This window comes from Carassius auratus, chromosome 27 (assembly GCF_003368295.1).
Source record: "Carassius auratus strain Wakin chromosome 27, ASM336829v1, whole genome shotgun sequence".
In the NCBI taxonomy this organism is placed as follows: domain Eukaryota; kingdom Metazoa; phylum Chordata; class Actinopteri; order Cypriniformes; family Cyprinidae; genus Carassius; species Carassius auratus.
Window position 1 is genome coordinate 27,374,983 of NC_039269.1, and position 22,532 is coordinate 27,397,514.

Genomic DNA, 22,532 nt, shown 5'->3' on the forward strand with positions numbered 1-22,532 from the left:
TATTTAACAAAACACAAATTTACTAAAACTAAAATGGAAACAAATAGATCTGTCATGGTTCTGCCTTCATGTCCTGACTTTTCTCTAGTCTTGAGGCAGGATCATGACAGACCCGTGTTTTGTGTACAAGCACATGGCCTTGTCTTTGGGCCATGTGCTTGTGTTGTCTCATTCCCTTGCCCCGCCCCCCTTGTTATCCTAGTCTTGTTGTGATTGCCGTATCTGTGCCACCTGTTGTGTCTTAATTAGTTCCCCTATTTAGATCCCCTAGTGTGCTCTGTCTTTTGTCGGTTCATTGTTCCACATATGTGTTTCTACCTGTCAGCCTCCTGAGATATCGTGTCCTTGTAACCCCTCAAAGAAGTTGTTGTACTACTGTGAGTGTTTGTTAGTATTAGTGTTCAGAGTCTTTGTTTACCTTGTTTATTGTGTTTTGTAGAGTTATTCAGTGTCTACCCTAGTCCTTGTTTTCCCCCTCGTGGGTTTTGTTTTCCCCTTTTTTGTATAATAAATCTTGTGTACAGTACATCCTGTCTGCATCTGAGTTCGTCCCAAACCCATCCACATAACAAGATCAATCTGTAACAGTATCTCAGTGATACTTAAATATATATTATTCAAAACACTGTAAATGTAAAATTTACACTGATTTCCACACTCTGCTTGCCTCTTTTGATCTCAGCCGAGTGTCAACTATTGCTACTCACAAATCAGCCAACCAACTGGACCTTATTTACATACGACACTGCTCCACTGATCATATACTGGTTACTCCACTGCACGCCTCGGATCACTTCCTCCTCACTCTTAACCTCAACATGGTCCCTGACACATCACTTACCCCTCCACATGTCATCTTTCGATGTAACCTACACACACTTTCACCCTCCCGGATCTGCAATGGTTTTATCTTCACTTCCTTTCCCTAAACTGTTTGCATCTTTTGATACTAACAGTGCTACTGATACTTTCTGCTCCACTCTTACATCTTGTTTAGACACAGTTTGCCCCTTGTCTTCCAGGCCAGCCCATACCACCCCTTCCGCCCCATGGTTATCTGATGTTCTACGCGAACACCTTTCTAAGCTTAGAGCTGCCGGAAGGGTGTGGTGCAAATCCAAATAATACTACTGACCTTAATATGTATCAGTCACTCCTATCTTCTTTCTCTGCTAATGTCTCCACTGCTAAAATGACATACAACCAAAACAAAATTAACAATTCATCTAACTCTTGCATGCTTTTTTTTTCCTCACTTCTTTGTCCTCCTCCTCCGCCTCCTGCTTCATCTCTAATAGCTGACTACAAAATTTTTCATTAATAAAATTAAAAACATCAGTGCACAATTTTCCATACCACAATCAGTCAAGCTCATATCACCAGGAAACATACACTCAATTACATCCTTCTCTTCACTCTCTGAGGCAGATGTCTCCAAACTCATCCTTTTTTCCACACTACTACTTGCCCACTTGATCATATTCCATCTCATCTCCTTCAAGCCATTTCTCCTGCAGTTGTACCTGCACTCACTCACATCATTAACACATCCCTCCACACTGGTGTTTTTCCCTCATCATTTAGACAGGTTCGTATAACTCCACAACTTAAGAAACCCTCCCTCAACCCATCTCTTAGAAAACTGCAGACCAGTTTCCCTTCTTCCTTTCATTGCAAAAACACTTGAACTAACTGTGTTCAACTAAGTTTCTGCATTTATCACACAGAACAACCTCCTTGACAGCAACCAATCTGGCTTCAGAAGTGGACATTCAATTGAGACGGCCTTGCTCTCAGTTGTTGAAGCCCTAAGACTGGCAAGAGCGGAATCCAAATCTTCAGTACTTATCCTGCTTGATCTGTTCGCTGCTTTTGACACAGTTAACCACCAGATCCTCCTATCAACCCTACTGGCAAAGGGAATCTCAGGAACCACACATCAGTGGTTTAAATCTTACCTATCAGATAGGTCCTTCAAAGTATCTCGGAGAGGTGAGGTGTCCAAGTCACAACATCTAACTACTGGGGTGCCTCAGGGCTCAGTTCTTAGACCACTTCTCTTCTCTGTCTACATGGCATTATTAGGTTCTGTTCATTCAGAACCATGGCTTTTCATACCACTGCTATGCTGATGACCCTCAACTACCTCTCATTCCATCCTGATGATTCCATCTGTTTGTGGTCTCAAAGTAATTACTTATTAAAAAAGGTACATGTGACTCAAACGCAGACATACTCTCTGAGTAGGCACTTTTTTGAATAAGTACTTACTTTATAATGGCAAAAAACAAATCAAAAAACAAATCATGCTTTAATTCGAATGTACTATTTGTCAACTGTCCTACCAGCGTCATTTGCTTTTCTTCACTGCCATTTACAGATCTTCTCTCTAACCTCATGGGATAGTAAAGTGTCCATCAGATGCACACTTCAGAAACTCCCTGGAGGTAGTCAGACATCTGGAAACGTATTGCCTGCTGTATGAATACTGTGAATCTGGATGTACTACTCTTTCACATACAGTTTTTTCACCTCCTATATAGTATAGGGAAGTATGATAATTCAGATGCAGCCTCTTTGTGAATCTTTTTGTTTAATTTATTAAGATGAACCATTTCATGTTGGCATGCAACCATTGGGTTGTGTTGTCTATTTATAGTCATTCTCTCTGATTATACTCACATCAAACGGCAAAATCCACAAATCAGCTAAAATTAATAATTTTGCTGTGGAACGGTACACTGAGTAGCTATGCAGTAAACATATCATAGTATTTCTATGGTCTTCAGTCCATGTGGTTAAAGAATGCCAAAAAAAATCCTAAAAATCATTTGGTTTAATTAAAGAAAAACTGATTCTAAATGAGAAACAGTTCTCAATTCCTAGTCATATATATTATATACTTTATATATTCATTACACACAGACTAGTATATTTCAAATGTTTATTTCTTTTGATGATTATATCTGACAACTAAGGTAAATCCCAAATTCAGTATCTCAGAAATTTTTTATATTGCTTAAGACCAATACAAAGAAAGGATTTTTAGAAATCTTGCACAACTGAAAAGTATGAACATGAAAAGTATGAGCATGTACAGCACTCAATAATTAGTTGGGGCTCCTTTTGCCTGAATTATTGCAGCAATGCGGCGTGGCGTGGAGTTGATCAGTCTGTGGCACTGCTCAGGTGTTATGAGAGCCCAGGTTGCTCTGATAGTGGCCTTCAGCTCTTCTTCATTGTTGGGTCTGACATATTGCATCTTCCTCTTCACAATACGTTAAGTTCAGGCGAGTTTGCTGGCCAATTAAGAACAAGGATACCATGGTCCTTAAACCAGGTAATGGAAGCTTTGGCACTGTGTGCAGGTGCCAAGTCCTGTTGGAAAATGAAATCTGAATTTACATAAAGTTGGTCAGCAGCAGGAAGCATGAAGTTCTCTAAAACTTCCTGGTACACGGCTGCAATGACCTTGGACCTCAGAAAACACAGTGGATCAACACCAGCTGACATGGCACCCCAAACCATCACTGACTGTGGGAACTTTACACTGGACCTCAAGCAACGTGGATTGTGTGCCTCTCCTCTCTTTCCCCAGACTCTGGGACCCTGATTTCCAAAGGAAATGCAAAATTTTACTTTCATCAGAGAACATAACTTTGGCCCACTTAGCAGAAGTCCCGTCCTTTTTGTCTTTAGACGATTCTGACGCTGTCTGTTGTTCAAGAGTGGCTTGACACAAGGAATGTGACAGCTGAAACCCATGTCTTGCATACGTCTGTGTGTAGTGGTTCTTGAAGCACTGTCTCCAGCTGCAGTCCACTCTTTGTGAATCTCCCCCACATTTTTTAATGGGTTTTGTTTCACAATCCTCTCCAGGGTGCAGGTATCCCTATTGCTTGTACACTTTTTTCTACCACATCTTTTCCTTCCCTTTGCCTCTCTATTAATGTGCTTGGACACAGAGCTCTGTGAACAGCCAGCTTCATTTGCATCTTGCCCTCCTTGTGCAAGATGTCAATGGTCGTCTTTTGGACAACTGTCAAGTCAGCAGTCTTCCCCATGATTGTGTAGCCTACAGAACTAGACTGAGAGACCATTTAAAGGCCTATGCAGGTGTTTTGAGTTAATTAGCTGATTAGAGTGTGTCACAAGGTGTCTTCAGTATTGAACCTTTTTACAATATTCTAATTTTCTGAATACTGAATTTGGGATTTTCATTAGTTGTCAGTTTTAATCATCAAAATTAAAAGAAATAAACATTTGAAATATACCAGTCTGTATGTAATGAATGAATATAATACACAAGTTTCACTTTTTGAATGGAATTAGTGAAATAAATCAACTTTTTGTGCTATAGAAAATCAAGTTTATTATTATTATTATTCTTATCATTATATGTATGGTCTGATCATGGAATTTAGAGATTAAGCAAATTCCATTCAGATTTGTAACATTGTTTCAAATGTCGCCTTCAAGATGTTCATGCACTGTCTACTTAGTGTTACATTGAGTGATGTGGCAAAGAAGAGAGGGAGGCAAAACACCCTTTCAGACTGTGTGAAATCACATCCTTTTAGCTTGCATTCCCAGACTTGACACACTAAATAATTAGTGACGGCACTGTGCTGTGTCTCCTTGTGTTCCTGTTCCAGCGGAGTTCCTGTTCCTGCTGTGGGGTGTCTATTTGTGCTATGCCGTGAGGACCGTTCCCTCCGCTTTCCACGAGCCTCGCTACTTGGCCATCGCCATATATAATGAACTCCTCATATCTGCAATATTTCACATCATTAGGTGAGCAATGTGCATTGACAACAATGTACTAAAAACATACTAAAAAGTTTTTCCTTTGCATTTCTGAAAAGTTTTGTGTACAGACAACAACACTGTAAAAATGGTACTGTTCACTGGACTCTGCAAAAACAGATCAAAACACTGTATTATTCATGACAGGCCAGTAGATGGTGATGCCATTTTGTAAAGAAATACTATACTGTATGCCTGTGCAGATATCTAAACACATGATATGCATGTACACAATGTCACTGTTTTCAAACCTGTTTTTAGAAATGCCATTGTCATGTAAATTAATGGCCAAATTGCATAAAAAGTCTTCTGTTTTTAGTTGAAAATTGTGTCGTGTACACACTCCTTATTGCAGTCAGCTTCAAATTTCTCTCTCATCTATGCTTCTATTAGCTTTCTTGTATTTTCTTTCTTTTATTCCTTTCATGAGTACTGCAAACACAGATGAGTAAAGTATATCGGCATGCAAAACTGTTGTGAGACATTCGTGCTCACTTTCATGTCTGCATTACCAACCCAGCACCATTGCGTTACTGATTATAAATCATTTTCATTACAAACTGGGTCAAATCAAATAGCCGATGCAGGGGGGCCGATAGCCAATACAAAGCCGATATAATATATCTAGATAGATAGATAGATAGATAGATAATTGTAATTAATATTTAAGAGATTTGAAATAATTTGACAATTTATTAAAAAAATAAATGTGTAAAATTAACATACTTTAGATGATTGTAGTAAGTTCGTAGGAGGAAAGGAAGAGGACAAGGGGTCGGATGGACTGCTGACAAGTTTTTAATAAAATAAAAAGTAATCTTCACAAACACCAATGGTGACTCTCATTCTGACACTAGCACACGCTATCGGCAAACGCTTCCGGTTCACTCGTTTACGTCTGCTTCTGGCTCTCCTGGTGTTTTATACTCTCTCCACACCAATTACTGAAACAAGAGACAGGTGTTGATCGTTTCCGCCCAAACCACTCACAAACGGTTCGTCTTCTGATTCTCTCTCCTGCTGCAGACTTCGCTAAACCACGCCGTCCCAGGAGATAATAGCTGAGGGTGAGGATGGCCCATCTGATGGCAAGGCACTCTTTTTCTATGGAGCTGTACTTAGCCGCTCTCTTCGAGAGCTTCCGGCTAATGTACAGCACTGGCCATTCCTCCCCCTCTATCTCCTGCGACAGGACTGCACCCAGCCCCCTATCCGATGTGTCCGTCTGCAACAGAAAAGGGAGAGAAAAATCAGGAGAATGTAACAACGGCCTGCACACTTCTTTGGGTTGGCCGTGAGTCCAGCCCCCCTCAGCAATCTCAGGACAGCCCTCAGATGCTGCATATGCCGCTGCCAATCATTACTAAATATAATGATATCATCCAGATAGGCAGCCGCATACGCAGCATGGGGCCGCAGAATCTTATACATGAGGCGCTGAAAGGTGGCTGGTGCCCCGAACAACCCAAATGGAAGGGTAATAAATTGGTGTGATCCAAACGGCGTCGTGAAAGCTGTCTTTTCTTTGGATAATGGAGACAAGGGGATCTGCCAATAACCCTTTGTTAAGTCCAATGTCGAATAAAAACGAGCCGAGCCTAGTCGATCAAGCAACTCATCAACCCACTGTATTGGATACGCGTCGAATTTCGACACAGCATTCACCTTGCGGTAATCCACACAGAACCGGACTGAGCCGTCCAATACTATCTATCTATCTACTAAAACTATCAGGCTCGCCCAGTTACTATTGGATTCTTCTATTAGCCCCATGATTCACCAACTGACATTCTGGACAAGACGCACACCACCTGCACACGTTGTCATGAATGCCCGGCCAAAAGAAACGGGTCATGAGGCGATTCAGTGTTGCTGTCTGTCCCAAATGGCCCACCATAGGATTAGAGTGAGCAGCATGGAAAAGCATTTCCCTGCGGCTCTTTGGAATCAACAACTGGGTTGTATTTACTTTTGTCCTAGCGTCTTGGGTCACTCGATACAACCGATCTCTTAAAATGGCAAAATACAGATAGGTGTGCGGATGGGCAGGTTGGAGAGGCTGGCCATCGATGGAGCGGACCTGTTGAAAAGCATGTTTTAATATCTCGTCCTGAGACTGCTCCAGAGGAAAGTCATCACGCTCCGAGAGAATAAGTCTCCCGATTTCGCTCGGTTCCCCTGAAGCAGAACCCAGCGGTCCTGGCTCAGTTTCTCCCACCGGCATCCGTGCGGCCCCCTTCCATGCCTTATTTCCCCAAGAGGCATCCTCACATAACGACCCCAATAAAACAGTAAACGCGGGCCAATTCATTCCCAAAATTATCGGATGCCGGAGGTGGGGACTAACCGCCACCTCCACACTATGCTTTTGACCCCGGAAATGAATAATAATCAGGACCAGCGGATACTCCACCACATTCCTGTGTACACACCACACCTTAACCACAAGGCTTGTATCCCATACCCCCCGTTGAATCAGGCTTTGATGGATTGAGGTTTGGTTACATCCTGAATCCACCAAGGCCGGATATGTAGCCCCCTTGATACTCACAGGTATTTGGTACTCTCCTGCCTGACCGGGGTGGCCTGTGGGACATCCAGGACCCGGATCATCGGGACCCCACCTCCATCACTCCAACAGGCCAGCCCAGACCTCCCCGCCACCCCAATGGCAGGGAGTGGATTGGAGAATTGGCGGGGCCCTTGGACTCACATGATCCCTTGGTTGGACATCAGGGCATCGAAGACCAGGAGGTTCGCCACCGGTAGCTGTTGTGCGGCCACCTGGGATTCGCCCGAGAGCAGGGGGATCAGCCATACTGGCCATTGGTCTCGGGGCCAGCCGCATACTTCCGCTGACTTCTCAAAAAGTTATAAGAACACTTCCGGGTCATCCTGGGGTCCCATTTTGTGGAGGGGTAGGTGAATGGGAACCGCAGGCGTGAACTTCCCGGTTGATCCAGCGCTGGAACCTCTCGCGGTCCTCCTGCTGGGCTTGTAGGATGGCGTGGAACCGCCGCTCCTGATCAGATCTCAAGTCCAGCAGGGCCTGATGTTGCTCTTGGTGCAGAGCCGCAAGGGATGAGATGACGTCCGCAAATGGCGTGGAGGACGGGCTCTGCATGGCGACGGCACTCCTTCTTCCTTTCCCAGGTTTCAGCACCAGTGAAGTTCGTAGGAGGAAAGGAAGAGGACAAGGGGTTGGATGGACTGCCGACAAGTTTTTAATAAAATAAAAAGTAATCTTCACAAACACCAATGGTGACTCTTATTCTGACACTAGCACACGCTATCGGCAAACGCTTCCGGTTCACTCATTTACGTCAGCAGTCCATCTCTCTCTTGACTGCTTCTGGCTCTCCTGGTGTTTTATACTCTGTCCACACCAATTACTGAAACAAGAGACAGGTGTTGATCGTTTCTGCCCAAACCACTCACTTACTGTTTGTCTCCTGATATTCTCTCTTGAAATCACAAGTTTAAAGTTTAAGCATTCAATTACAGGCTGACCCTCACATACAGAACACACAATCATGCAGGATAAGAATGCACACTTCACACAATCTCACAGCTGGATTCGACTAGAAGTTTGCAAGGTTTGTGAAATTAATAAATTATGTTCATTAGCCATTCAAAGATTTATTTAAATTATATAAATTATATAAATGCTGATTGCAAGCGTGAAATTATTATCTTTCTATTACTAACAATATAAAAGCAATCGTTATAATACTTTTTGTATACTTGAATTCCTTTCTTTCTGATTATTAGACAGACTTCTATCCAAATTAGACAGAACTGTTAACAACAATGATGGGCGGAATGATAAAAGGAGGAATGTCAACAGTGTTGGACGAGGGTGGACTAGGCCTGGATTTTATTTATTTTTTATTTTATTTTTGAACCATTAAATAAAATTTTAATAATAAAATATACACAAAATAGTGCGACACAATATAAAATCCAGGCCTGGTCCTATCCTTCCGGAGCTCCTCCGTGGCACACGAGACAGGTGAGTGGCACAGATTTTGCGCATTCTCATTAACTCCACCGGCCTCTTTCTGTTCCCACGGCTCTCGGCCCCGCCCCTCTCATCACAACAACCTTGCCAAAATGTCTACATTGTCCAGGATTTCCAGTACCAATCTCTCTTAAACGTGTCACAGTTGTTATTTTTATATCATGCATAAAACTCTACAGCACTGGCTAAATAACTCCGGACTACAGAACTGGGCCACGGTTTATGCCTTCTGCTGCTGTTATTAGAAGGTTCATACCCATGATAAAGAGGGTAGGGGAGATGGGACATCCCGTTGGGATTCCCTTCTGGAGTTTCTTCCAGTTGGTTGTCCACTGGGCTGATGTAAACCTCAGTTTAATCCCCTCTAGACAGCTGATGATCAGTTCTTAAATAGAGGCTGGAATATGGTAATGTTCAAGTCCGAGCTAAATGAGGTCATGTGGAATAGATCTATAAGAATTCACTAGATTCAACCAGATCACTGTTAAACTGCCTGTCTTCTGTTTGGTCTCTCGGATCAACTGGCTGGTCATTGATGTGTGTTCCAGACAGCCTGAAAAGCCTGGCATACTGTCTTTCTGAATGGAAGTATTGGTGTAATTGTTCTGCATCATATAGGTGGTCAACCTTTATGCAAGCACTGAAAGGAAAACTTTGCATTCCACGCTCAGGAGGGAGACTAACCTAAACTGAACCATTGTGGGGGAACCCTCTTCTTATGGGATAAAACATCCCTCTGCAAGTTTCCAGCTTGCTGGAATTGACCCTTTGGCCCAGATCATCTTCAAAAGCTTCCACAACCGTCACAGAAATGATGGGCTTTTCTTGTATACCTTATATGATATACCACTTGGGCCTGGGGCACCTGAAGCTTTGGCTCTTTTGATGATGTCTTGGAATTCCTGCCAAGTTGGCTCCTTCTTGTTCAGCATGACTGCTGTTTTTTCTGGTCTATGAATATTCTGATTGGCTCCAAGACCTTGGCCCCTGATTGGGGTCTTCATGAGCTTCTTTTAGGAACTCCTTTACTTCCTCTTTTACACTAGTTATTATATCAGACTTGGTTTGGCTGAGAAGAGTCTTTTTGAAACCATACAGGTCTTTTAGGAACTGTGCTCGCTTCTTTTCTTTCAATCTCCTCCTCTGCTGTCTAAGGTGTTCAGCCCTGCAAAGCTTTCACAGCTGTTCCCTCAGCTTGCTTGTAAAGTCTTTAATCCCTTCTTTTTCAATATTAATAACAACTTGTAAAAGTGTTTGTCGCATCCGATTACCCTTTTAACATAAATCGTGTAACCAAGCCCCCTATAATGACTGAAAGTTGTCTGAGCCCCAGTTAGAAAGTAAATCACATCAGCAGAACTTTGCACTAGACTTGTAAAAAAGGTGAAGCATGGTGGCCTCAGCTAAATGACATGCATCATAAAGACACTGATCAGCCACTTGAAAAAAGGTTTATGAAATATGCCTGCTGCAGACAGCTCATGCATAAAACTACTGAAGCCTAAAATAAACCCATTCACGCTGTTCCTGTCTCACCCTCAGTCTGTCATCTTTCAGACTTCTCTGGTGCTCCTTCATTTTACTCTCTTTGACCACAGAATTCTTTTCATTTATTTCTCCTATAAATAATTAATACAAGTCGTAGATCTAGCAAATGGAAGTTTCAGAAATATTGCATTTCAGAATTTGTTACAAATAGCCATGAGCTCTCTTGAGCTTTGGTTCTCAACTTGTAGGTCATGACCCAAAAATAGGTCACATGCCTGCGTCATGTCATGTCAGAATGAATGTATGTATCGGTTGAGTGAACATGGACAACACAATAAATTAGTTATTACCAGTGTGATTTTGTATTTTCCTTATTGTGCCCTTCAACCAAAGTTGGAAATAGCTACACGAACACCGCAGCTACACGAACACCAGCTACACGAACACCGCAGCACAAGGACACCAGATTCCTTATTTATTTTAGATAATCTTCCCTTTTGGACACTTTATTTCCCTGTGTTTTGTTATTTTCTATTATAAAAAAGCCTCTATGAGGCCTAACGACACCCCACTGTCTTGTCGTTTGCTCCTCCCGCCACATTACAAAAATGTCAGTGGTCTGCCTGTTAAAAATGTTGCATATTTTTTGGGGTCTATGCAATTAATGTCAATACATTTAAGTTAATTTTTTTGAGGCAACTGCACTATTTTTTAATGATAAACAGTTTTGGTAGTTCATTGGGCTACTTAAAGTAGTTATAATCTGGGTCCTGAGTCAGAACCTCTGCCCCAGAAAACTTGTTGAGTAAAAATGCACTGGTGTTATTTATGATGAAGGTTTCACAATGCCTAGCAGATTAGCAGAATCTGTTTCTCCACACTCCGTTTCTTCGGCGATGTCTGCAACCCCTGCTGGTTCTGGCAGATAAGCTCTGTTTGTCTGAAAAGTGGTGATGCCCTGTTTTGATGCTTTGCCAAAGCAGCTCTTATAAGGCGATGTGACTAATGAGCCAGAATTTCATTACTCTTTGCAAAACAAAAGAACTGTGACCTCCGTTGCTTCCAAAACCATCAGGATACCTAACCCAGTTGCTAAACACTGTTCAAATAAACAGAGCAAGCACTTAGATGGCACACCACGCTTACAATTACATTTGCCCTCATTAAGCTATTTAAAGCTCTTTTTCAGATTTTGAAGCTCTCTCTTGTTGTAAAATTTGCTTCTGATCCTAAAAGGTTCCCCCTTTTATGTAGCTTTGATCTGCCATTTGTGATGCTCTGTCAAAAAAAGTCAGAGGATCAGCCTGAATGTGGTGATGAAAGTTAGCAAAATGGCTCAAATTAACTTTTGGCACCTTTAACAAGTCTGGTCTGATCTACAGGTTCTCTATCGGCAGTGGGCTGCATCCAGACTGGATGCTAATGTTATTTTTCGTCCACACACACCTGACAGTGACAGTTACTTTAGGATTGCTTCTCATTCCAAAGGTGATAATTATCCTTCTCACTAAATCTATAGAATGTTCGCAAACAGTTTATGGAGATTAACACAGTTGTGTTTTTGAGAAAGGTTCATAGATTGTTTTGTCCTTCACTGTAGTTCTTGTTCACTGGAACTCATACACGGGAAGATATAGCCACAGAAGCTTATGAAGATGAGCTGGATATGGGTCACTCAGGCTCCTGCCTGAACAGCAGCATAACATCTGCCTGGAGTGAGCACAGTCTGGATCCTGAGGACATTAGGGTAAGACATCTTCACTGGCTCTTTTAGATACTCAAACAATATCCTTAAAATCTTACAAACATTTGCAGTGTTTGAACCCCATTGTTTAAAATTGTCTAGTGTTGATTGGATTTGTGTTTAAATTTCAGTAAACAGTGTTGTTAGTGATATCTCTGTTTTTTTTTTTTAAGTACTCTTATAGTCTTTCAGACTAGGTGCATTTTAGGGATTTACAGTAATAGCAGTTTGCAAGAATTTGAAGATACAACTTACCTTGAACTTTAGAAAACTATACTTCTTAGCAGGAAATTCCTATCATAGCTCTGAATATTAAAAAAAATGTAGCCATAATTGGTTACCTGTAAATAAGGTAATGATGATGAGCATGACAGAGGCAGTGTTTATTTTGATTCCAGTCTTATTGAGGTGACAGCACGAGTATATTATTGTGTTCCCAGGGTAATGGGATTATTAATATTGAACTGCTTTCTTTAAAATATTTGTTCTTTATGAGTGCCATTTCTCTTTTATATATGTATCCAGTAATCAAGAACTTTCCATTGTGTGTTGTTTCTCAGACATCTAAATTTCTGATGGAGACCAGATCACAAGCAAAATATGATCAGAGTTCACTTTAATGTAAAAAAACAAAACAAAACAATAGTCTCTTGGCCAGTACCCTGACACTTAGTGCAGTTGTGCTTCCAATCCTTTCTTTCTTCTTTACTATATTCACTTTACTCTTCATAATCTACTTACAAAACACCTGACTTAAGTGTTATTGCAAGAAAATTGGGTTCTTTTTCACTTAATTTACATTTTGGTCAGTTTAGACTAGATACTCTATGTGTGAGATTTGTTCTACTACAAGAATGAAAACCTTAACTATGTTTTGTGTGTCAGTTTTATGTGTTCTTTGCCTTCATCAGGAGGAGCTCAAGAAACTCTATGCCCAACTGGAGATCTATAAAAGAAAGAAGATGCTGGCCAATAACCCTCACTTACAGAAAAAACGCAGTTCCAAGAGAGGACTTGGGCGGACACTAATACGCCGCATCACAGAAATACCTGAGACAGTGACTCGACAATACAGCCGGGAAGATCGAGATGCAACTGACCATGGGAGTAACAGAGGCACCCTGAGAAGAAACCCATTTGAACCGTCTCACTTTGGGAAGTCAAGGGAAGAATCGTTAAAAAGCAAGATGTTCTCACTGAAGAGATCTCATAGCTATGACCATACGCATGACCAAGGTGGGGAAACTAATGGAGTGCATGACGATAAAATGGAGAACTGTACTACTGAGACTTCTCTGCTTGACACCTTGATGGGCCGGAGGTCCAACAAGAAGAACCCTGAGGTGCCAAAGGTCGAGTTAACTGAATCTACCGAGTCAGTGCCCTTAGTGTGCAAGTCTGCCAGTGCACATAACCTAGCAGCAGAAAAAAAGCCTGTACATCTTAGGACTTCAGTGTTACAGAAGTCACTGTCTGTCATTGCTAGCGCCAGAGAAAGGACACTGGGGATTGCGGGGAAGACCCACAGTGTGGAAGATGCCAGTAAAAAGGGTCTCAAAGCAAAGGACAGTGCTGCGCTTTCAGAAGTGGATGAATCCCCTGAGTGTTTACCAAAAATGATCATCAGCCAGTCAGTTGAGTACACCAAAACACCTAGTAAGATAGGCATCATGAAGCAGCAAGTGAGTGGCAGTCAGCCCTCTATTTGTTCAGAACCAGGAAAAAGCAAGGACCTCTACGACCTCTCTGAGGTGTGCCCTTGGGAAGTGGAGGAGTTACCCACTCCAACGGAGGGAAAGTCCCAGAAGCATGTTTCCATTGCCCCCACCGAAACCAATATGATCCATGGGAGTAGTGCAAAAAGTGGACACAAGTCTCAACACAAACAAAAAGGGTTAGGCCAATCTCCGTCAAACCGGCGCCGCTCCAGAGATAAGACTGGGGACAGGGATGAAGAGAGGAAACCCAAATCACCTCCCAACCTCAGTGCCCACAAAGACGCAAGTCCATGGAACTTCGAAAATCTAGCGGTGCAACAAATGGAGCCTGTAGGACTGTCCCCCGAGAGAACAAGCCACAAGAAAAGTGTCACTCCCACGGATGGAAAGCCCAAGATCATCCTCTCAGATATCTCCAAGTCCACAGGAAGCCTTTTGCAGCCTCCAGCTCTCATGGTGGATATATGCACTTGCATCCCCACACATCATTCAAATTCAAAGAGAAGAGATTCTTGTTCAAAAAGAAAAGGATCCTGCTTGTCCAAAGACAAAGCTAAGGATAAAGAAGATGACAAACGAACATCCAAGAGTAAGGAGCGGAGAAGCTCCTCAAGCAAACCCTCCGAGAAGCGTCGCACAAGCCAGTCATCAGAGGGAGACCAAGTTGCCACAGTGGCATCTGGAAGGAGGAGGAGCTCTACTAGAGAGTCCGCCATCAGTAAGCATGCTGACGTTTGCCCCTGGGAAACAGAGGTATTGCCGAGTGTTACCTCAAATGATAAACAGCCTCCAACGACTGAGAACCACACAACTCAAACACCCTCCACTTACCTCAACATGGCTGCAGTTTGTCCATGGGACTTTGATGAGAAGTTGTCAGGGAAAAGTGCATGACACAGCAATCACAAAATTAGAGCACTCCAGTAGTGTTTCTGAGATAAAAATTAAAGCCTGTTCACACCAAGAAAGTTAACTGTAATGATAACTGGTTTCCACACCAACAACAGACAATAATGTGCGCTGCAGTTATATCATCTGCCACCTTAAATGCTCCTTGAAGTTGGGTGAATTCTTTTTGGCTGTCAATGTTTTTTTTTTTAATCATTCATCAGCTAAAAATAACATCATTCTAAAAGTGATATTGCTGTGGTGTGGAATTTTCATATATTTAGAACAATTATTAAAACTTTTTAAAAAGTTTTCAGTAAGTTTCCATATATACCAAGTAAAGCACTTTTTCATAAGTTTTCAATTCTTATTAATGTAAAATGTAAAAGTTTCATTCACAAAAACCAGCTTCCAGTTGAAATAAAATGGAAATGGCTTCCAACTGAAATAAAAATATAGTGCCTTGCAAAAGTATTCAAACCCCTCTCATTTTCAGTTTCACGCTTTATAGTAAGTTATTTATTTATTTATATATTTTTATGTGACATTTCTTTCATTTTATTTAATTAAAAAAAAAAGTCTGAAGGGCAAAAACATAACACAATGGATGTCCCAGTGGCACTTCTGTTTCAGTGATCAGGAAGTGTTCAGGCAATGCAATGTTCAACCCCTAAATAATACCAAAAATCTCTTTGAAGAATTAGTTCATTATTTTTTTCTCACAAACCTTTTTGAAAATGAATACTCTAGTTTTTCAAATCAGTAAATAAGACACTTTGTTTTGGGTGTTTGAAGACCTTCACAAGGCACAGTTAGAGAGAGTGGGGTAAGATGAGACACATCCTGTATCTAGGAAACTGCACAGTTTTATGCAGTTAATTTTTAGGCTGCAATATTTGGTTATTTTTGATGGAATAAACCACACAATCCTAACCTAATATATATATATATATATATATATATATATATATATATATATATATATATATATAGGTATTTAAAACGTTTTTACGTGCAGAAAACAAATATTTGTGTAACATTTAAAATATAGCTGTTGTAATGTTTCCATGTGACAACTATCTCCAGTCTCTGCTGTATATTATACATGTTGGTGACTTGATAGATGTAACTGTATATCAGTGATTTGGCTACATAATACAACTAAAACATAGCATATAGACCTTTTTTGTTTTTAATGGTGGGGAAAATTACTTACAGGAATGTTGAGCTTGTAAGAAATCCTATTTCACTGGCCCTATGCTATAAATGTTTCTCATAATAGCAGTTAATAGGAGGCTCATCTTACCCTATTATTGTCTACATTTTTTTTTTATTAATTGTAAAGATTTGTGCAAAAATATATATAAAAAAACATTTATTTAAAACTTTTATGAACAACAATATTCACTTCATGCCCACTTAAAGCGTAAGTGATGAATAACTAACATCTGTCTTTTAAAAATATATCTCTCAAAAACCTTCAGTTTACCAAATATATTTTCGTATTCATGGGTACTATTTTAGACATGGTCTACAATGTTTTAAGCATTCATTTACTTCATCAAAGAGACCCAATGAATGGTAAACTGTACACCAGCAGTTTGCATTGTAAATCAGTTGTTTCGTCATTCTCTGTAAAACATTTGTATCAATAACCTGCATGAATGCGAGTAAACCAAGCTACATTTTTAATCCATATTGAATATTGAAAGAGTATTGCAATTCAAATCATTTGTTTGATCACTGCATGGGAGCACTTATCTGTTGCATTGTTGCTGCACAGTATTGTTTTTGTTTAGTTTTTTCCATTTTATAAAATCCCCTTCTGTTCTGTTGTGATTTGTATCAATATCAACTACTGACTTTAAGCATAATTAGTGATGTCACCCTATTGATGATTGTTGCATCAATGTATACAATTATCAAATTGGCTCTTGCATGACAGTGAGTAGGTCCGTCTTTTAACTGCACATGAAATTCCAAATCAGCAGGAGTGTTGTGTCTATTGAATATCTCAATGCAAAGTTACATCGCTAACTTCAGTATTATGCAGTTGTTATGCTCTATAGCAATCCAAATGGAAACATTTCTACTGTAAATAGATATTGTATGCTTCTTTGTGATAGCATGTACATACAATACTTCCTGCAATAAAAATTGTGTTCTGATTTTACTGGCCTCATGATCCTCATCATACACTTATATACGGTGAAGTTTTTAAGTAGTCCCCAATGCACTCTTGGGTTTGCTTTATGACTACCAAAGAAAAACAGATTTGGAGATATTTAGCATTGCATAACTTGCTTCACCAATGGATTCTCTGCAGTGAATGGGTGCCGTCAGAATTTGAGTCCAAAGAGCTAATAAAAACATCATAATTTATAAGTAACCCTCACCACTCCAGTCCATCAGTTAACATTTATTGAAGTGAAAAAAAAAATGCATGTTTGTTGGATACAGGTCCATCGTTAAGATGTTTAAGTTTAAATCGCTGCTTCTGGCCAATATAGAGTCTTTAATTCATAATATTGCGTACTCTACACCCATTGTCCTCTCATATTAAAATCCACCAAAACACTTGTTTATATATATATATATATAGAGAGAGAGAGAGAGAGAGAGAGAGAGCCTATGTGTATATATATATATATATATATATATATATATATATATAATTATGCTTGATCTGTGCATATTTCTCTTCTGTTTCAGACTTGATGACTTTTCACTTTTTTTATTTTTCAAGTTAGAAAGTTACATTTAAAAACATCTTAAGGTGTTCCTTAACTGTTCCTTTAAAATGTATCAAGGGAAATAATCACCCTAAAACAGTTTTTTTAAAGCCCACTTCTAGGATTCATATAAAGCCATAAAATCTCTTATGTGGAAAAGCCCATTCAAAAGTAGCTTTTCTCAGTATTTATCTTTAGTCCTAAGCACCTATTTGAATAAGAATAGCCATCACAAAAAGGCTGAAAGGGAAAATAATTAAAGGTACAGTAACCCAACATTCCCAGTTCTCAAAAGATACTCAAGCCCTAATACAATCTAATACACATATGAATTCTTTGCTTGATAAGCTGAGAGGTGTGAACAACATGAGGTAAGTAATGTTTGTGTTGAGTTAAATCAAATAGTAAGACTGCCTCCCTGTGGCTACACACCAACAGTCCACCGTGTGGCTTAACTGAGCAAGCAGTGCAATGAGAATGTTATGCTGTATATATTTACATTTACATTTACATTTATTCATTTAACAGACACTTTTATCCAAAGTGACATACAAATGAGGACAGTGGAAGCAATCAGAAACAACAAAAAGAGCAATGATATATAAGTGCTATAACAAGTCTCATTTAGCTAAGCACAATACATGTAGAAAGGGCAGAAATAAAATTCAGTGTGGGCCAGACATGAGCCTGTTAATAATAATTTTGTGGCCAGTTTTCTTTCTTACCACTAGGGACGCTACAGTGTTTTAGGTTTCCTTACGTAAAGCCATGTGGTAGAGAGAGTTAGCAATAGCAGAAAGCAGTAGCCACTAGCCAGCATTACTCTGAAAACATTGTGCTGTGACCTAGTTGCAAAATGTGCCATATCAAGCCCAGTCTAAAAGAGTTTTTTATTTTTATTTTTTAAATGTGCACATTGCTGATGCTTTTTGCAGAGATGGTACATGTATGTAATGTCTCTCTTTGGATTGATGCTAAGAGTTTAAGACAGTGTTTTAACATTACATTGCTTTGTTTGCATTCTTTAGTTTTTTTTTTTTAATACTGTATATACTTTTGTGTATTTTCATTTTTGGATGTATGTTGCTGTGTTAACTTGAATTGAATGTTTTCTATTTTGTTTTCAATAAATACATTGATTTGAAAACCCTTTGACTACTGTTCATTTCTGACATTATAGACATTAGTTATGTGGTGACTGCAATCCATTTCAGATGTATAATAACTGATTTCCTCGGAAGCAGCATTACAAGGCAGGAAGGCATCAATGCATCAATGCACGTTCGAATCCAAATTCTCCTATACTTCCTGTCTCTGGAGGTGCCTTGTCCTGATCGAATTTTGAAGGCAGTATAGATGTATCCTTCGCTGCTTTTGATATCCCACAATCCTGTGCATTCCTTTTCCTGACTATTGAGCTAAAATTAAAGAAGGCATCTGAAAGTTGCATTTGGTGGTCAGTTTGTGTTTAAATATACATTTCTGAATAACTTTTTGTACTTTTGATATTATTTGTTTAGATATCACCAAAACTCGTCCTATTTTTTTTGTAGATCATTAAACCATTACGCTGCCTAAGAAGCCTGTCCGAAAACAATTTTATTTTTTTATTTTTTTGTCCGAAAACATTTTCATCAGGTGCCTTCGTGCAAAAAGTTGCCTGCAAAGTCATTGCCTCATATGGCAGCAAGTCAGCTGCCCAGGCTTTCAGATGCAGCTATAGTGTAGGCTAAGTGAGATCTGCCGTGCAGGGCCAGAACTAAGGGGCTAATGTTTTGCTAATAAGCAAAATCTCAGAGGCCCTGCGCTGGGGCCCCTTAGACTAGCCCTAAGTGGGCCCATAGGGCCAGTGCAGGCCTGTTTGCAGGGCACACAAATACACACACTTCAAAGTCAGATCATGTCAGCTTCCTACCTCCTGTAGTTTGTCTCCATGCCTATAGAGGTCCTTTGTGTTCCCCTAAGCCTTAGTTCTTCCTTGTGTGTCCTTGGTTATCCAGGTTACCTATGCCTTTTTTTCCCCAAGTGTATTTAATATTAAGTTTAAGTATTTAAGTTTGTCCCCCTTGTACCTCATGCGGTTTTTGAGTCTTTGCCCTGTGTTTCCTCCTGGGTCTCACCAAGTCCTAGTGGTGGCGAGATGAAGCCTCATGAAGCACAGAAGCTTTTCAAGGCTTATTTTGCTCACAATACCTCCCGGTGACCAAAGAGTGTAAAACAGGTGGATACATTACAGATGACCTGATGTGATCTGCGATACACTGTATTTTGTGCCAGTTAAGGCTTAGAAATAAGTAAATAGTAGAAAATAATATAAAATAAATTTTCACATACTAATCTATTGCTATGAATATAATATTTGTTTTAGATGTTTCTGGTAGCTACAAAAAAGAGAAGCTGTGTAAAACAAAGTATTTTTACAGAAAATCAGAAATTTTCCTAAATCAGGATGGAAAAATTGTAATGGTATATTATTATAATATTTGCAATGACACATCTTGGCTGGGCCCACCTGTATTACCGTCCTTGTTCTCATGAAAGGCACGGTAATGCCTTAGCATAGATGAAGCATTATTATTGTACCCCAATTCCAAATCCAACATACACTTCACCTTATGAAATTGAATGCTTTTTTCTCACAAATACAATGCATTGGTAATAATGGATGTATAGATGTATGTGTGTATGCCTACCTTGTTAGAAGAAATCTGATCAAAGTATTCCCCTAAAGGGGAAGTCTTTCTGTTTTTTGCTGGCTTCATAGAAACAACAAGCAAAACTATCACATAAGCTACACTATCAAATAACCAAAACTCACCTCTATTACAACCACACATTTTAAGGGGATGCCATGGGTTTATATAGCTGTCAAAATGTTGAATCCTGAACCAGTCAGGGAGAGACAAGGCTTTGGGCATCATCAATGATGCCATTGCTCCAAAGCAATATGTGATTATGAATATGTGATGTGTGATTTTTTTTTTCATTGTTTGATTTTTTTTTTCATTGTTTTGACTTTAGAAATGGCAGATGAAGCTTGTAAAGCCTTTGAGTTTTTTTCCTGATTCTAACAAAAAAGATTCCAAGCTTCAAAACCTCAAAGACAGACCATACCAGTGACATCTAGTGGTCAGATGCAAATATAGCAGCCACTTCAGATGATTCACAAATCTTGTTAATACCAGTTTCAACACAAAAGTAATAATCAGCAATAGCAGCTGTGCCTTCATTCTGAGAATCATTGTCCGCACAATGGACAAAAAGTGTTAAAATGTTGAAGCAAGGAGGGAACATCAAGCATTTCACTCCTCTTTATAATGAATAAAGCTATGCCAAAAGGTGTTTCTCAATGTCAAGGAAGGATCCTCGAAATTTCCAGTATTTCGAGGATGCTACGTCATCGACATCCGTCGAAGGACTGTTCCAATGTCGAGGATCCTCGGATTTTCAACCAAGGACTGAGTCCTTGGTTCGAAGAATATCCCATACACAGGAAAGGATGCATATGTGTATCTTTCATGCTCTTCGCGCTCTCAAATCACCCACAATCCTATGCATGCAGCTTTGCTATCAAACATTAGTTCAAAAATTAAAAAATGTCAAACGTTAGCATAGTCGGAGCGTTAACGGTTTTTATTTACATTACCAAACATTTGTTATAACTGTAGTAAATATAAGTAAAGTTTGACGTTTAAATGCCAGTACAAATTACTACCGTATTGATATTGTAAATTATACAAATACAAATGGTTAACTGAACCGGACCTGTCATTTAACAATTGGTTGCGTCAACGGCATTTCTTTTATAAATTACTAGTTACGTTTCCAAAGTAATTTAATGATACCATTCACAGCGTTATTCAAACAGACCTTTTCACTGACGTAATGACGCAATTATGTGAACTTGCTAGCCTGTTCCATTTACGTGTTCTCCGTATGCTAAAGAGGAGTCTCACCTAGCCTCTGAAGGAAGTGACTTGGAAGGATCAGTCCTACCAAGGAAGTATCCTTGACATTGAGAAACGCCAAAAGATTTGAATTACTTACCTCACTTCAGGTGTGTGACGAGTGGGGCGGGGCCGATAGCCGTAGGAATGGGTTGAGGCCGGTGGAGTGATTTAGAAATGAGCGACACCTGCTCGACCCACCGGTCTCGAGTCCCAAGGAGGAGATGGAAGGATATAAAACAGGAGCAACAACATTGAAGGATGAGAGAGGACCAGGCCTGGATTTATTTCAGGTTTTGATTTTGTTTGTGCTTTTTTGTGTTTATTTTGGTTTGTGAATTTTGTAGCGTTACAAAGTGTTTCATTGTGATGTACAATATGAAGCCTCAAATACAATCTGTCATGTAATCACAGAGATTAGATACAAGCTTCGACACAGTCTTTTGAACCAAACCTGCCAGGGTTTCCTCACCAAGTGCTCCCTGACCTTTGAGCTCCAGCCCTAAAGACCGCTCCAAGATTGCTTACATTATTACCCTTCTCTCAGACATGGTGCTCTCCTGGTCCTCTGCAGTGTGGCAATGCCTGGATGCCTGTTTTGAGTTCTATGTGGCCTTTGAAGAAGAGTTCAAGCAAGTGTTTGACCATCCAGTCAGTGGTCAGGAAGCTTCCAAGTGCCTGCTTTCTCTCCATTAGGGCTCCTGCAGCACATCATATTTCGCCATCGAGTTTTGGACCATCGCAGATGGAATGATGAGGCGCTTATGGTATGCTTTCAGGGAGAGTTGTTCAAGCCCCTTCAAGATGAGGAAGCCACGCGAGAGCCAGCTAATGATCTTGAGTCCCTCATTGTGATGGACATCTGGGCTACCCAGGTCCCTGAACAGCTCCATGATTCCCCGAAAGACATGCAGTTGGGTCATTCCAGGCTCTGAATGAAAGAGAACGTCGCATGAGAGAACGACATTGCCTCTACTGTGGGACTTCTGGCCACTTTTGCTCCACTTGTTCTGAGCTCTCAGGAAATGGTGGTCCCTGCCTAGAAACAGAAAAATGTGAGCTCCTCCCACTCTGTCTTGGGAGGGACACCAGCATCCTGTCCAAACCATGATTGATCAGAGGTCACTCAGTCCTTGCAATTTACCACCCTTCAATGCCAGCAGGAGGAAACCTTCTATCTGATTAACT

At 40.2% G+C, this 22,532-nt stretch overlaps 1 protein-coding gene across 1 annotated transcript in view; it reads left to right on the forward strand.

Moving 5' to 3' along the window:
- LOC113046090 (probable G-protein coupled receptor 158) overlaps positions 1-15,497 on the forward strand; it is a 42,632-nt gene extending 27,135 nt beyond the window's left edge. Inside the window, exons 8-11 of the mRNA XM_026206958.1 lie at positions 4,656-4,794; positions 11,698-11,803; positions 11,916-12,062; positions 12,971-15,497. Coding sequence (XP_026062743.1) covers positions 4,656-4,794; positions 11,698-11,803; positions 11,916-12,062; positions 12,971-14,671 — 2,093 coding nt within the window. The 3' untranslated portion in view covers positions 14,672-15,497. The remainder of the gene's footprint in view (positions 1-4,655; positions 4,795-11,697; positions 11,804-11,915; positions 12,063-12,970) is intronic.
- The last annotated feature ends 7,035 nt before the right edge of the window (positions 15,498-22,532 follow it).